At 42.9% G+C, this 17,356-nt stretch overlaps 1 protein-coding gene and 1 pseudogene across 2 annotated transcripts; one reads left to right on the forward strand and one right to left on the reverse strand.

Annotated features, from left to right (window-relative positions):
- Positions 1-182: 182 nt before the first annotated feature.
- On the forward strand, positions 183-3,064 carry LOC135565113 (tRNA (uracil-5-)-methyltransferase homolog A-like; annotated as a pseudogene).
- A 1,140-nt stretch (positions 3,065-4,204) lies between these two features.
- Positions 4,205-14,957, reverse strand: LOC115111759 (microprocessor complex subunit DGCR8-like). 2 transcript variants are annotated; one of them, XM_029638142.2, is made up of 14 exons: positions 14,836-14,957; positions 13,350-14,369; positions 11,015-11,183; positions 10,646-10,788; positions 10,064-10,415; positions 9,654-9,851; positions 9,399-9,500; positions 9,132-9,230; positions 8,926-9,029; positions 8,693-8,793; positions 8,492-8,598; positions 8,057-8,184; positions 7,741-7,854; positions 4,205-6,321 (listed from the first exon to the last, which is right to left on the reverse strand). In XM_029638142.2, the coding sequence occupies exons 2-14, from the start codon at positions 14,052-14,054 to the stop codon at positions 6,238-6,240; spliced, it is 2,406 nt and encodes an 801-aa protein (XP_029494002.2). In that variant the 5' UTR covers positions 14,055-14,369; positions 14,836-14,957; the 3' UTR covers positions 4,205-6,237. The 2 variants fall into 2 exon arrangements, with proteins under 2 accessions (XP_029494002.2, XP_029494003.2); XM_029638143.2 differs by having other exon boundaries at positions 8,947-9,029; positions 14,836-14,956.
- Between the last annotated feature and the right edge of the window lie 2,399 nt (positions 14,958-17,356).

Genomic DNA, 17,356 nt, shown 5'->3' on the forward strand with positions numbered 1-17,356 from the left:
ATATTAGCACGTGTCCCACAATATGGCAGCCCGTTGTTTATTCTAGTTATCATTGAATTCCCCATAAAACAAATGTTCTTCATCAGAGAAAAAGTGAAGATAACTTGGTTGTTTGCTTTTATGTATAGTAATGTCCTAGGTAAAAAAAAAATCTGTGCTATATTAAGTTCCTGCTTTTAAAAATGTACTTTGCTAAATCTTCTTTACAGCCACTTTGCTACACTAACTGTAACAACTCTGTAAGGTCTGTGAGAGCTTCAGGTTTCTTTGATGCATACCTAAAGCAGTGCAGAAATAATGTATGTGTAAAATGTGTATTTTGACATGAAATGCAGACTGATAGTCCAGATGAACTACCCCCACTAACAAGAACAGGACAGATGTTGGTGACTTCCCAGTGAATGTTTCTCCATTACTGAAAGAGGAGAATGCATCTGACCCCAAAGAACATTTAATATAGGGGGGGACAAAAGAGCCAGTAGATGTGACGGACGGGGTGAAAACAGATGAACCCAAAGCTGAAGGAGGAGGAGAAAGCAGCCTCTTTTCCGACCCTAATAATTTGTACAGCTACGTTCAAGTGGACATCTTCACCTCTGAGATTTTCAAAGAATGAGGAGGAGAGGGACAAGGCCATGAAGATGGTGCATGGCATGCAGGGGAAAGGCCGGGTGCTCACTGCACCTGGCCAAACCCAAGGCTGACCCTATCCTCAAGAAGAGGGGGTGGGATGATGCCGGGCAACCCCCTCTCCAAACAGCAGGAGCCAGAGCAGGATGTGGCACCCCTCAGTGTGCAGATTGCCAACGTGGTGGTGCCACTGTGGAACGTACCTTATGATGAGCAGCGGAGGAGGAAGAAGCAGGAGGTGGAGGGGGTGCTGCAGAGACTGGTCAGGTACAGAGACATGTATAAACCCATGCCATGTGTGGCTTTGGTTCACTTACAAAGAATGGCCTTAAGTGGGGCATTGATAGGATTACTGCAGTCGATTGCATTATATCCAGCCATGAAAGACACCAAAGAAATGTACTAATGAGATGACTTTATAGTTGTCCTTCCTTTGGTCTAATGAACAGAACAATTGGATGTCTTTATTTGAGTATGTCTTCATTAACAATTGATAAAGAGGAAAGGTGTGTAACTCAAACCAAACAAAGGAAAACTGACTGTGCATCATGTTGTTTTTATGTCCTCCCCTTTTCTGTTCAGATAAATGGGCAACACCAACAAGGCGATGCTGCTCTGGCTGTTTGTTCAGAAGAAGTTGCCCTCTGGATGACATTCACCCATATCCATCTCAGGTACAATGCCTACTGTAGAATTGCTCTTGAGAAATCCCTACAGAACCTCTCTCTGAGTGCTGTTGTTTTGAAACCCCCAGGCTGTTAGGCCTATATGTGGCTGCCTGACCTGGCAACCTTGGATGAACCTTTGCAGTTGCTGAAAGAAGCTGAAATTAAATCCAGATGCACTCTGACATTTTGGTCATCCTATTGAATGAGTGAGTCTCTCAGTTACCAACAAGGGGTTTGACAACCTAGTGTCTTCACAAAATATATGCACTGACTGTACTCCCTGTTTGGGTATGCACAACGTTGACCCTAATCCTCTTTCCCCTACTCTTATCATGCAGACTGAATACAGGAACAAGTGTGAGTTCGTCATTGGTATTGGAGCGAATGGAGAAGATGATAAGACCATAGGCTTCAGACTGGGGAAGTACAAAGGGGGCTCCTGTGCCGTGGTGGGACCCTCAGACTGCATCCACGTCGCCACTAAGGCCAAGAAAGTGGTCTGCGAGTTCCAAAAATGTATTAGGTATTAAAGACATCTTACTGAGAGGGAGGCCTCATCTCTGTCCTGCACTGATCCCTCCCTGATCACAGGACTCAATGTCACATCTCAGTGAAAGATTCTGTCCACGGCATCAGATCTGCCCAATACGCTATTTGACCTACAAACAGGTTTTAGCATGGCAACCAGAAGGAATACAAAATATAGTTGCACACAGCAATACAGTAGCCGGGTGGTCTCAAATCAGTTTGTGCTGTATACAGCCAATTCTTACTTCTTTAGACCCATCATATGCTATTTGTTTATCTACACAGGACAACCCCATACTCCGTGTATAGGCCTGAGGCATACGAGGTCCGTTGGAAGTCGCAAACAGTGCAGACCACAACAAGGACCAAGCAGGCCGTGGCGGTGTTCTTTAATCCACAGGTGCAGAGATCAGGTTTCAAAGTGGTTAATACTAAAGTAATACAGATGGTAGTGATTCTTAGATTAGAACGCATAAATGTGTACATTTCTGTACCACAGCCCAAGCTTGTGTATAACTGAACAATGTGAAAAAAGTGTAGTGACTCCTTTCAAATCCTGTCAGTCATTTAACTGTTTATTAGGGATTCTCTTGCCCTTTTTCGACTCTGCAGAAATCAAATACCCTGAAGAGCCTCTGTGAAAGAGTATGTCACAGAGGATGACAAAGAGTGATGTAACCGCTCTGCACTTTGTTTCAGCGAGACAAAGGTAAGATCATCAGAAAAACAACAAGTTAACGGTGCAATAATGCACATGGGAATGTTGTGATCGACAGATAATGTTCGGTTCACGAAGGCAATCCCCTAACCCAGAGGACTTGACGTGTGAGCTGGTAGCTGGAGAGGAGTGTATTCATGAGGAGCTTCTTGGCCTGTAGTTCAAGATATCCCCTTATTACTTTTTCCAGGTGAGTATCCCATGTCATGTATCATAGCTGTAGACTCTTCATCCTTTTTACCCACCATCTTCGGTCCATTTGGCATGATTAAATTGAGCTCCAGGAAGTTGTATTTCCTCAGCCATTTTAAGAGCATCTCATCCAAGTTAGTGTCTCTGAAGTATGGCATTACAATGATTTATAGCTGTATAATATGTCACTGAGCAGGTGAACACAGGGGCAGCAGAGTTGCTGTCCTCAGCTGTAGGAGAATGGGCCCAGCTGGACAAGGACAGCACTGTGCTGGATGTATGCTGCAGAGCAGGAACCATTGGCATCTCCCTGGATAAGGTGCTATAGAGCAGGGTTTCCCAAACTTGGTCCTGGGCCCCCCCCCCCCATGGGTGCATGTTTTGGTTTTTGCCCTAACAATACACAGTTGATTTAAATAACCAACTCATTATCAAGCTTTGATTATTTTAATCAGCTGTGTAGTGCTGGGGGGGCTGAGTTTGGGAAACCGTGCTATTGAGAGCTGCAGGGAGAATGCTTTTAAAACTTTTAAATAAGGACTCATGGCATCGTACATACAGTTGAAGTCGGAAGTTCACATATTCACACCCCTGGACTTTTTCGACATTTTGTTAACAAGTGGGATTCAAATGGATTTGTCATTTTCTGTCAACAATCTGCACAAAATACTCTGGGGGGGGGACAAGTTTTGATTGGATAAGTATTCAACACGTTATCACCTTTGAATCACCTTTGCCAACGATTACAGCTGTGCTTCTTTCTGGGTAAGTCTTACAGGCTTTACACGACATTCTTTCGAAAATTCTTCAAGCTCTGTCAAGTTGGTTGTTGATCATTGCTTGACAGTGATTTATTAAGTGAAAACTAACTAGACCACCCAGGAACATTCAATGTCATCTTGGAAAGCAACTCCAATGTAGATTAGACCTTGTTTTAGGTAATTGTTCTGCTGAAAGGTGAAATTGTCTCCCATGGTGAAATCCCTGAACAGTTTCTTTCCTCTCCAGCAACTGAGTTACGAATAATGCCTGTATCAGTACACCATCCAAAGGGATATTTAATGTATGCTTTTTAAAAACGTACACATCTACCAATAGGTCCCCTTTGCAGAATATTTTTGAAATGCACTGCTCCACTGAGACCTTACAGATAATTGTGTGGGGTAGAGAAGGTTGTCATTCAAAATCACATGAAACACTTATTGCACACAGTGAGTCCATGCAACTTACTATGCGAGTTATGCTTGCCATACAAGTGAATACTTCACTCAAGGCTGTTCATTTAATGTGGGTTCTCTGTAGATATCTTATAGTACAATTTGGGGCAGGATAAAAGTGAATTTCAGTTTAATAGCTCCTTGGTTGACGTCTTGATGCATGTATGAATTAAAGACCCCCCCCCCAAATAAGCTCTGGTTAATTTGGGGACAGTAATACAGGCAGGGGTCATTTAAAGCAGGAGACAGCCTAAGTCATGACGATTTTATTTGCATAAACCAATTTCCAAAAAATAAAATTAAAGTCAGCGATCCCAAGTCGCTGTTACATACTTCATTTTCTAGGCAGCAATATCTCTAGCAAACAACTTGTTACAACTCTAAAAAGTTTAAAAGGCATATTTTCTTTACACACTAACACTTGGCAAGACAGAACACGCAAATATGAGGTGTGTGTGTGTGTGGGGGGGGCATTCAATACAACAGCATTGTGCCCGTGTACAATGGTGAATTCTGATCAGCTGCATTAAACATTCAGGAAAAGCGCACAAACCGAATGTCACAATAAATGCACATCAGTTTATATTTTGTTCCAGCAGGTATTGCATCGTTATCCTTTCCTGTGTGTAATATATATATATATATTTACGTATTGTATGCAGCAACCTACAGTATTCTATAAAAATGCATAAGACTGTATTTAAGCTTTGGTTCACACTGCTTCTTTAGCTATCGGATTTAATTATAATGACATGATCGTATTTTGTTCGAGGTAAAGTGTGCCAACTTAATTTCCGAAGATTGCCTTATGCAGAGGATCGTAGTTATCCTACACAATGTTTGAAAACGTGATTAATCAGAACACACACACACACAATAAATGGCAAACAAACCTTGTTATAGACGACCAAACCATTAAAACAATTCTTAATTCAAATCTGTACATGCTAAAAGCAATTCTTCCAGAACATCAATATTAATGTCTAGTCGCATTATGACACATCTTAACTGGCTAAACAAATGCTGTATCAGGAGGGGCTTGGTCAATCCATTTCCCTTGAAGGGGGACGTGGGCCCTGTGAGTTCTCTGGGATGGGAGCCCTTCATGGAATGGGTCAACTAAGGCAACATGTAGCCAATTGTTCTCTTATCTGTATATGGGTCCTTAAATGAATGGCTAAATAATAAGAGTCTGCATGTTATTGTTTTGCTTTAATTAGTATTTTAAAAAAATGGTGGCTAACATCTAATTACAGAAAGTCCAAAAGTATAGGCCGCCTTAAATATGTAACAACTTTAACATCTCAATGACTACAGTACTTCAAGCCCTTGCGCTTGTTGTCTGCAGTGCTAACGTGGAAACAAGATCTTAGCTAGACAGACCAGCTTTATCAGCTGTCCATTGATATGTTTCATCCTGTATATCCAGAACAAAGGCAACTCAAATTATTAGTCCCTCTTAATGTCCATTCCATAATAAATTCAAAATGCATTTCTCATACTAAGAACATGAAACAAGAAGTATGACTGACTCACTGGAGTTGTGCAGAAAACTTCATTTTTGGGTCTTCTTATCAGGTAAATGTTTCACGTGCAAATGAAAACGTAAGCTTGTCATTCTTTAGACGAAGCATACTCAGAGACCCTAATCGCCATCCAAATGATACACATCAACCATATCCAAATTACAACAGCATATAAATTGGTTTTCCACAATGTACCAGAATAGCAAAAGCAGAGACTGCAAACAAATCCCTTTGAATAGGCTATGCTTTAAGCATACAAGGAAACCTGCTCGAAATGTTCAGTGTCCGAAAAGTATGGAGTGTATTAGAAATTAAATCGCAACTATATAACACGGGGGGCTAGTGATTTTCAGCAGTCAGAGTAAACAGGCTGACAGAAATGGCTGTGGTTCATAGACATGTCAAGTCATCTCAACCGGTCTGTCTGCACCCCTGTGGTTCAATTTATAGAAGCGCTGCTGCGTAGAGATTGCATCAAGAGGTAGATGGTGCTCACTCCGTCAGTCTGTCTGTTAGTGCAGTTGTACTATTCTTACCCGAGCCAATAACAATGAACCATAAACACCTTGGGGGGGTCAAATAACAAACAGCTTGGAGAAACAGTGCTAAGATGACCACCTTTATAGTATAAATGTGTTGTATTGCCCTTACACAATGATGCATAATTGGATGATAGATTGGTGGCGCGACTTTTTATCTGACAGTGACTATGGCTACCATTGGTCAGTGCCATGTTAGGTTTGTTGCAGTGATAGTTCCTAGACGTCAACAGTACAGAGCGGCTGACTGCCAGGCTGGGCTGACTCCATTATGGTCATCTTGGGCTTCTTCCTGGTTTCCGCCTGAAGCACAACAAAGACAGCAGGGTTGTATTTATTAGGGCACACCGTAGCAAAATGTTTTGCACCAGATAAAAATACATTTACACTGAACAAATATATATGCAACAATTTCAAAGGTTTTACTGAATTACAGTTTATATACTGTAAGGAAATCAGTCAATTGAAATAAAATCATTAGTCCCTAATCTATGGATTTCACATGACTGGGAATACAGATATGGGCGTGGATCAGAAAGCCAATCAGTATCTGGTGTGACCACCATTTGCCTCATGCAGAGCAACACATCTCCTTCGCATAGAGTTGATCAGGCTGTTGATTGTGGAATGTTGTCCCACTCCTCTTCAATGGCTGTGCGAAATTGCTGGATATTGGCGGGAACTGGAACACGCTGTCATACACGTCAATCCAGAGCATTCCAAACATGTTAAATGGGTGACATTTTTGGTGAGTTTGCAGTCCATGGAAGAACTGGGACATTTTCAGTTTCCAGGAATTGTGTACAGATCCTAGCAAAGTGCATTATCATGCTGAAATAGGAGGTGAAGGAAGAATGGCACGACAATGGGCCTCGATCTCTTCACAGTATCTCGGTGCATTCAAATTCCCATTGATAAAATGCAATTGTATTAGTTGTCCGTAGCTTATGCCTGCACATACAATAACCCCAAATCCACTAAGGGACACGTCACAACGTTTGACATCAGCAAACCAACTTTAAGAGTGGCCTTATTGTGCCCAGCACAAGGTGCACCTGTGTAATAATCATGTAGTTTAAGCTTCTTGATATGCGCTAAACCTGCCAGGTGGCTGGATAATCACGGCAAAGTGGAAATGCTCACTAAAAGAGATGTAAACAAATTTGTCCACAAAATGAGAAGCTTTTTGTGCGTATGGAACATTTCAGGGATCTTATCTCATGAAACCAACACTTTACATATTTTGGTTCAGTGTATTTCAAATTGGACAAATTTAGGTAGTCCTTTTTGTCAATTCTCTACCACTTGGTGCCTAATGAATACAACGCAGAAATTGTCCTAACAGTTTGAACTGCTGCACCGAACTGAGGAATTTACCTCGATAAAACATAATTCAAGATCATAATCCAGGCCACACTTGCGTACAAACATGATTTATCACAGCGTCTGAAATAAGGTACGGCTGGAGCAACCATATGAAATATGAGTAACACCACGGTGCAGAGACATTGCAAATAGAGCAGAAGAATTGCAGGAGTGTCAGAAAGCGGAGAGATCTCCCTGTCTAGGTACCTCTATGTCCAACACTGGATTCAGTGCAGCTTTGGAACCTGACAGGGATATCAGACAGACGTAAAACTCCCTGATGACACCAAATGCAGAGGTTACACCAGAGACCCAGAATCTAAATGGGAGCTTCTACACTCTACAGGTAACACTCACCCTCTCTTTAGCCAGTTTCTTCATCTCCTCTTGCAGTTTGTTCAGGATGTGAAGATTTGGCCTGTTCTTTTTGGCATACTGTTGAAGTTCAATCACACTCTTGTCTGAATTTTCCTGTGAAAAAAAAAAAAAAAGCCATCAGTTTATAGAAATGAGAGACTCACATCTGGTTGAAAGCGAAGCAGCATATGCCATCAAATCAGTTTTGCTTCTGATGAGCTGAAGTCTATACGACCCTAACTGACCTATGGGCCTCCAACAGCAGAGGAGCATCTGTGCCGAGGTACAGTATATGAGGTGTACAGGTAGTACCTACCTTCTTCACCATCTTGCTGCTCTCTCTGCCGTACATGCGGAGCAGTGACCCCCAGTTCTTCACGTGGGGGTGCAGCATCTGTAGGATCTTCTGCGATGCCAGCTGCTTCCCCACACGCTTATTCTTGCCTGGAAAACAGGACATATACATACAGAGCAGCAGCCATTAGTAATGCTAACTAGATTTACACTGCATTAATACAGCTCGGCTTTGAGCAGGGAAATTCTTACCCATATATAGTGTAGATACCCAAAGGTGCAAACATGGTGTTCAGAGTAAAAGTTGTCTGAATTCTCTATATATGGCTCTGACAAAAAACAAAGCATTTGCAATTCGTAATGCTGCTTTTACACTACATTAACACAGAGCGGCATGGAGCATGTCAGGTCTGGGACTTGCTGTGGTGACTGGAGGGTCAGTGTGGGGGTAACTTACACCATCCACGCACAGTGTGCTTTCCACACGTCATCACATATTCACTCTTCTGGTTCTTCCCAGGGATCACCTCAAACTTGATGCTGGTGTCACCCATTCCATGGTTTCTACCGGGCACAAGAGACAGTTGAAATTCAAGGTTAACAGATTAATCAGAACAGAACTTTTGATTATGCTTACACCTCATGTCTGGAGTCTCACCTCTTAAGGCACTCGTGTAGAATCTGATATGGTGAGAGTAAGCCTGCTTTATTGGTCAGTTCGTACACCCTAGAATCTTCAATACTGATATGATTAAAATACTGCAGGAAACAAAGACACATGAATGGACATTAGTATTCAGCCAAATGATCAACTAGCTAGTAAAGTACAATGTTATAAAAGAGACATGTTATCCGACCAAACACAAAAAGAAGATTAATTAAGGGCCTTTCCAATGATTGGCAGGCTGATACCTCCAGTTCATCCCCTTCTACAAGCTTCTCCTCAGATGTCTGCTTTACAAAGTCAGGGATGAGGATCTCCAGTGTGGCTCGAGCTACAGGGGAGACATCAGTAAATAAGCCGTTTCTGATTATTTATAGTTCACAGACAGCCTTTGCAGCTGCTTAAGAGGATAGAAATTCAAAGAATGATATACCAGCTTTATTCTTGGCAAGTTTTTTACTGCTTGCAGTTCCTGTGCCATATGTCACTCCGTCTATAATGACGGAGGCGCCAAAGGGTTCACTTGGGTTCTCTGGGGGAGATGGAAAAATAGGATTAATTTGGTGCCAACGGCATAAAGGCCCTTTCTCAGGTTAGTGCTTTGGTGATGTGTTTTGTTCTAAGAAAAAACGGTCACTTGGACAAGCTAGTTTAAAGTCAACATCATGGACGGGGAGCAGAGACAAAAAGAGGGTCTTACCACATTCAAAAAAGTTGTAAACAGGTCGGACCTTTAGGACACGTTGCATATATTCATGTAGGATGCAAACTTCAGACTTCCCATTTGGATTAATGACAAACTCTGAGAAAAATAAAGAGGGAAAGAGTTGATGCGATTAGCTCAATACTCCACACTGAAATAGTTGACACCCTATCCCCGAAATAGTGTCCTACTTTTGGGAATAGGGTGCCAATTCAGATGACGCCTATATGGTTCTTCTTCTGCATCCAGTACCTTTCTTGGTGGGGGTATCTGATACAGACAGAGTGATGAGCTTCTGGTTGGCAGGCAGAATGGGTCTCTCGGACTCAGCCTGCTTCCTCTTCATGTCCCTGTTGAACTGCCTGCGCTCTGCCCAGGTACGGAACTTCTTCACGGTCACTTGTTCAAAGTCAAAGCACTTCTCCAAGTAGCTGCGGAACTCCTCAATTTCTGGTTGGGGTTTCAATAAGGGAGGGGTATCAGTTATATTGTTGCTTTAGAAACCAAACTTAACGTGTATAGCTGTTCTTTAGAAATACCCACCAACACACTATTATCCCCTAAGTTGACAAGATAAACATACTATATCAATCAGCCATGGCTTTCAAAACTACTACCTGCTGGCAAGACAATTGCTCGTCATGGAGTGTGTTGACCCTTACCTATGGATTCATCTCTACACACCTCCACCGTGGCCCTGACCTGTCCCAGAGCCCCCTGGGCCACCTTGCCGTGCGTGACAGGACACCTTTCTATGGTTCCTTCTGTGACCAGGCCTGTCTCCAACTCCACCTCTCCATCCTCCAGGTTCAGACCAAGGGCCACAGTGGTAGGGTCCTCCTGGGCTGTGGAGTCAGGCTCGTCTGGTCTCTCCAGGGAGTCTGCCTCTTCCCCAGGCTTCACCGGAGACACCGCAGCGTTGGGTGTCACCTCTCCGTTCTGTTGCCTTTCCTCATGATCCTTCATCTTCCTATAGTGCAAGCAGGGGATGCTACTGGTGGGAGGGTCGTGTTTCTGTACGCAGTGGCACAAGGGGGTTTGGTTAAAAGTAGGTTGTTACCGTTGTTTGAGGAGAAATAAATGGACATTCATCCTTATTCCTTTAGTTTGACCATTCCTACCAGAAATGTAAATATTACACCAGTATTCAGTGTATAACAATGGGGTTCCTAACATGTTCCTAACCCTCTAAAAGACTCATATGTACAGCAGTTTCCAACGGTCTTATCACTTCCACGTCTTACCCTGATGCTCCCGGTCCCCAGGAAGTAAGGTCTGGACCAGGTCACTACTCTGGTCTCTCTGTGCAGGTAGACTGGAATGCCAGAGTTATGGAATGTCATGATCCATCCATCAGGTAGTGGCTCAGTGGGTGGACGCCCACGACCTGGGAAACACACACACTCATCACTACACATCAGCGTCAAACACACACACACAATACGACAACGTCTGCAGACAGACACGACTACACATCGCACACCATCAGCGTCCTCTCACAAACGTGATGTTATGCATTCATAAGATATGATATGAACACATAACATCAATGTGTGTCAGGCTCAGATACACCGTTACCAAAGGCAGATCAGCGCCAGACATCCACCACTCACTCTTCAGGACTGTTTTAATTTTGGTCATCATGGGCTGAACGCCTCCCTCCCCGTCCGACGCGTGGTCACTGTCCCCTGCATACTCAGCAGCCCCCTCCGCCAGGCGCATCTTTTTGGGCACGGGCATGCCCTCCTCCAGCAGAGCGTCTACATCATTGTCGAAGTCCTCCTGGAAAAGACTGTGGTTGAGCGTGTGGGGGAGAATCGAGGGGTGGCGGCAGCCCGAACCTACCATGTCGTCCATTCAGTTAGGGCTACGCCATCATGTCAGCACGTTCACAAGAAGGAATTTCAAGTCATGTTTGCAACCAATATCTGGCATGCATAACAAACAAAAGTTTTGGACAAACAAAGTGGATGAGAGGAGATTCAAATCAGGTTGAACTTTTGAAGACACCAAGCATACCAACTACACTACCAGTCAATTTTAGAACACACACTCATTCAAGGGTTTTATTTGTACTATTTTCTATATTGTTGAATAGTGAAGACATGAAAACTAGTAAATAATAGATGGAATCATGTAGTAACCCCCCCAGTTGAACTAAATTAATTTTTTAGATTCTTCAAAAAGTAGCCACCTCTCTCTCAACGAGCTTCATGAGGAATGCTTATCCAACAGTCTTGAAGGAGTTCCCACATATGCTGAACACTTGTTTGCTGCTTTTCCTTCACTGTGCGGACCAACTCATCCCAAACCATCTCAATTGGGGTTGAGGTCAGATGATTGTGGAGGCCAGGTTTACCAGATGACTTCTAAACTAGCCCTTACACAACCTGGAGGTGTTGGGTCACTGTCCTGTTTAAAAACAAATGATAGTGGGACTAAGCGCAAACCAGATGGAATGCTGGTTAAGTCCTGAATTCTAAATAAATCAGTGTCATCCGCAAAGCACCCCCACACCATAACACCACCTCCCTACATGCGTTGCAGTGGGAAATACACATGCGGAGATCATCCGTTCACCCACACGTCTCACAAAGACAAGGCAGTTGGAGCCAAAAATCTCCAATTTGGACTCATCAGATCAAAAAGGACAGATATCCTCCAGTCTAATGTCCACTGCTCGTGTTTCTTGGCCCAAGCAAGTCACTTCTTATTGGTGTCCTTTAGTAGTGGTTTCTTTGCAGCAATTCGACCATGAGCGCCTGATTCACACAGTCTCCTCTGAACAGTTGATGTTGAATGTCTGTTACGTGAACTCTGACGCATTTATTTGGGCTGCAAATGTTCCGGATTGACTGACCTTCGTGTCTTAAAGTAATGATGGACTGTTGTTTCTCTTTGCTTATTTGAGCGGTTCTTGCCCTAATATGGACTTGGTATTATACCACCCCTACCTTGTCACAACACACTTGGTTGCCTCAAACACATTAAGGAAAGAAATTCCACAAATTAACTTAACAAGGCACACCTTTTTATTGAAATGCATTCCAGGTGACTACCTCATGAAGCTGGTTGAGAGAATGCAAAGAATCGGCAAAGATGTCATCAAGGCAAAGGGTGGCTATTTGAAGAATCTCAAATATTTTGATTTGTTATATACTTTTCTGTTTAATAGTTTTGATGTCTTCCCCATTATTCTACAATGTAGAAAATAGTAAAAATAAAGAAAAACCTTTGAATGAGTAAGTGTTCTAAAACTTTTGACCGGTAGTGTATGTCAACCTCAAGTAGAAAAGGTAAGGAATTTCCGCTGCTTCCATCAAGAATCAGAACTACGATGAACAAGCTGACATTTTATTCCAATGTCACCAGAAAAATGGCTATACACGATTACCCTTTTCACATTGCAGAACCAAACCATACTGGGGTAACATCGTCGCTAGAGCCTGACCGATATTATGTCGGTCCACCGATGTCTGATATTGGCTTTTTAGTCCCTATTATCGGACAATGATTCCACCGATAAATAGGATAACAAAAATGTAAACTTATGATTATCTGAACACTGGCAGCCATTCTCATGATGCATCATTCATTTCACAAAGTAAGAAAACAACATTTGAAGCATATTTCTTGGACAACTGCTGGCAATTTATAAAAATGGTGTGGAAAATACTTTTTTACACTGGGGAAATAAAAAATAGTTATGTTTTAATTACGGCAGATATTTCAGTATCGGTAAGTTCTCCACACAAGAATCGTTATCTGTATCGTTGTTACGCATCTTCCATAGTTGCTGGAACTGTGCTGGAAAGGATGATGTGAAAAGAATATCCAAGCCATTACGGTTTCGGGTCAGCACTACAGTGTGAACAAGGCACAAAAGATCAGTGAGTGGACAATGACAAGGCTCTGCAGAGGCAAAGACAGGGCCCCTTGGTTACGTACCTCATATGAGTAATTCAGGTTCTCCTCGTCAGCATTCTCCGGTTGAACCATTTCCTCAGACCTGAAACCCCCCTGCTCCACATTCTCCGTATCCAGGAAGTCCTGACTGAAGTCCTCCAGCTCATCCAAGACCGCAAATTCCACTTTGTTCTCCAGGTCTGCCTCTTCCCCCCTCCTCTCTGCACTGCCACAGACCATCCCGTTCCCCAGTCCTAAGCTACCCTCAACAGCTCCTAGCTCTGTATTGGCATCATGCAACTCACCATTAAGGCCCTCTGAGCTGGTCTCCCCTACACCACCACCCTCCTGACCGATCCCTGTGTACAGCACCTTCCTATCTTTGCTCCTGCTGCTATCTACAACGCTGACACTGATCTTAATGTCTTGTAGTAACTTAAGCTCTGGTAGGAACTTGCTGACAGGGGGTGCATGGCGGGCTGTTCTAGGGCACAGTGAGCTGGGTTCGACCTCATCTGACAGGTTATTACTGAAGGTTATGGAGCCCTTGGCGAGGAGCCCCAGGCCCTGGTCCCCTGCTGGGGTGTGTGTCTGTCCATCACCACCAGAGCTAACGTCCATTTCCTCTGCGTCACTGGACGTTTGCAGGGGAGGTGGTGGAGGCTGCGCTTTACCATTAAGGCCCTCTGAGTTTAAATCATCAGGTGGCTCCAAAGGCAAGGGGGGTAATATGTCATCTATCTCCATGTTGACTGTCTTATGAATCACTAAATACAACAAATTCTCTATGAGTCACCCTGACTGTTTTTGCAACCTGTTCTTATAAGTATTTAGCTAAAATGCATGCAGAAGCACATTGCACAAGATTTCGAACAAAACAACTTCCCTGTGTTGATCATGTACCAGTGTTGAATATGCTAAGCTGACTACATTGTTCTTTTCATTAATGTAGACAGCTTTTTAGAATCACTGTCTCAATTACTGGAAATCACAATGCATTCAGCTTATATTACTCGGGTTCTAGGCACTGCGACTCCTCCACTGGCAAATCCTCCGTCAGAGCTAGAAAAACAGAGACATGTCAGTCAATAATTGATGCCAAGAGAGCAACATTGCGGTGCAAAAACATGTAGCCAAGGTAGCTATGCACATTATGCAGCATTTTTATGATGGCTTACTAATGCCAGCACCACAGGCCAAGCAAGCAAAAAAAATCCTTCCTTGAGTGCAGAATGCTAACCTTAGTTAGCTGTCTGTGCAAGATATTTAGAAATCTGGATTCACCCTACAAAGTCATCTAATGCTAAAACCTTGGCTAATGGTTAGCAATATGGGGCACCTTCGAAACTGAACGATTTAAAAAGACGAGCAATTTGTACTGTCCTTCTACGCACTAGCCTAGCTAACTTTAGCTACCTGGCTAGCTTAGCTCAAACTTGAAGCTAAGCGGTTAAGCTACACAATTAGATGTCAATATGACTGGGCTAAATATTAAACACAGAAACAATGAGCACATTTGATCACTCACCTATATTTCATTTACAAAATGTTCTTCCCTTAGCTAGCTAACCTAAATTATTTTATTCTCTTAACGAGGCCAGACAGATCCCTTCCCCGTTCCGCCATCTTGCAGACAGCTGCAGGATTCTTCTGAAACACCACCCCCAATACCGGCATTTTGACGATTGAGCGGTGAAGAGTCCAATCACCATTTAGTTCTACGTGGGCACACTAATCAACAACCGACAAAGGCAGGCCTTTGCCTCACTGCGGGAATAAATCGACCAATCAAACATTAGAATAGATCACAGTTGACCAATGACAACGGTAGGCACAATTGGGTTGCGAATTGCAGTGGCCACATACTGACGCTGGGTGGCAATCATCTTCACCCACTGTCTTCACCAGTAAAATTGTATGCAAAGTAGCGATCAGTGAAACAAGATAAATCATAATACATTAAACATTGTATGCAATTGTATCTGCATAGTCTCCTAAAACGAGAACCCTGCTGTTTCTAACCTGCATAGAGCCTCTGAATAACACTCAGACACACCCATCGTGTTTACTGAAGATTCAAAAGTTTCTGCAAATTACACAATAATCAATATTTAAACATAGAAACTGTGACAACCGTTGCAATGGCAGTTTATTCAGCGACAAACCATACACGACATTGCGTTAATAAACTTGCGATTGTCTAAAAAAATTGCCTGATCAGATCTATTCTTGAAAGAATACATAACATTTGCAATAGACCCTTTTCCAGTATACGACACACGTAACGCATAGATAGATGCGCGCTACTCTTGGCGGCCATCTGCTCAAATTCAACGTAGCCTAGATTTACCGTTTTATTACTTCTAAACAAAATAACTTTTGGGGTTCTCATACGCTTACAATGATGATTTGATTCTTGCTTTAACAATCGCTAAAATTATATTTGGTTGTGATCTTTGCAAATAATTATTTTGGATGCAGCAATTGTTAGCTAGAATGCTAACGCTCATTGACATTGGCTAGCTTTTTCCTACAGCCTAATATGAGGATTCTGTGTTATGCACTATAGCCCGTTACCATATATGTGATTGAATATTATCTGCTGTTGGCTTGTGTGGATGTATGTATGTGTTATGCAACATAGCTGACTTGAAACATTGTTAACAGTTTCAGGGCCATGGGCCTTTCTCATGATGGAATAATACAGAATAACAAGAAGACAGGGACTGTTGACTTGTTGGGGGGGCACATTCAGAACGTAGTGTTGCGAGAACAAACAGTCTTTTGTTAGATAACAGGAGCCAGGTGCCTGATAACTGTATATTCTACACAGCTACAACGACTGACTGCTGAAGCGCTTAGGGGGCTGGGACCAGCCTCTGCGCCAACAATCAACGATATGCTGGGTGAGTTTAAACCACGCCCAGTCTCTACTCTGACAGGCCGGCTCGGAAGCAGGAACTACCTCTGTTCAGAGTATATTATAATATCTTTGTCAGGAACGAGTCAGTTCTCTGTTTGCCCTGCGAGGTGGGACAGAGAGGCCGTATATACGAAAACTGCATTTACCACTTATTGCTTAGCTAATAAAAAATACATAGTATACAATCGGTGACTCAATGTCATATTTATCCTGATACCAGATTCGAATTGACGCAACCCTAACACTAAGAGCCATTTTACTGGTTGAAGTATAATGCAGTTGATTTGCGATGATGACACCAACATTATACACTGCTCAAAAAAATAAAGGGAACACTTAAACAACACAATGTAACTCCAGGTCAATCATACTTCTTTGAAATCAAACTGTCCACTTAGGAAGCAACACTGATTGACAATACATTTCACATGCTGTTGTGCAAATGGCCTGACTGCCATTAGGTACCGAGATGAGATCCTCAGATCCCTTGTGAGACCATATGCTGTTGCGGTTGGCCCTGGGTTCCTCCTAATGCAAGACCTCATGTGGCTGGAGTGTGTCAGCAATTCCTGCAAGAGGAAGGCATTGATGTTATGGACTGGCCCGCCTGTTCCACAGACCTGAATCCAATTGAGCACATCTGGGACATCATGTCTCGCTCCATCCACCAACGCCACATTGCACCACAGACTGTCCATGAGTTGGCAGATGCTTTAGTCCAGGTCTGGGAGGAGATCCCTCAGAAGACCACCCGCCACCTCATCAGGAGCATGCCCAGGCGTTGTAGGGAGGTCATACAGGCACGTGGAAGCCACGCACACTACTGAGCCTCATTTTGACTTGTTTTATTAAGGACATTACATCAAAGTTGGATCAGCCTGTAATGTGGTTTTCCACTTTAATTTTGAGTGTGACTCCAAATCCAGACCTCTATGGGTAGATCAATTGGATTTCCATTGATACATTTTGTGCGATTTTGTTGACAGCATATTCAACTATGTAAATAATATTTCATTCATTCAGCTCTAGGATGTGTTATTTTAGTGTTCCCTTTATTTTTTTGAGCAGTGTATGAAGCAGAACATTCATAAAAGCCTTAAAATCTAAAAGTTGTGTGAAATGCACT

The sequence above is a fragment of the Oncorhynchus nerka genome, linkage group LG27, assembly GCF_034236695.1.
Source record: "Oncorhynchus nerka isolate Pitt River linkage group LG27, Oner_Uvic_2.0, whole genome shotgun sequence".
Taxonomy (NCBI): Eukaryota; Metazoa; Chordata; class Actinopteri; order Salmoniformes; family Salmonidae; genus Oncorhynchus; species Oncorhynchus nerka.

Excerpts from the sequence above, each read along its gene's own strand:
- LOC115111759 (XM_029638142.2), bottom strand. The coding sequence starts at position 14,054 with ATGGAGATAGATGACATATTACCCCCCTTGCCTTTGGAGCCACCTGAT. Across the intron at positions 9,852-10,063 it reads GTGTAGAGATGAATCCATAG|AAATTGAGGAGTTCCGCAGC; the intron begins GTAAGGGTCAAC and ends AACCCCAACCAG. Across the intron at positions 8,794-8,925 it reads TATCAGCCTGCCAATCATTG|TATTTTAATCATATCAGTAT; the intron begins GAAAGGCCCTTA and ends TGTTTCCTGCAG.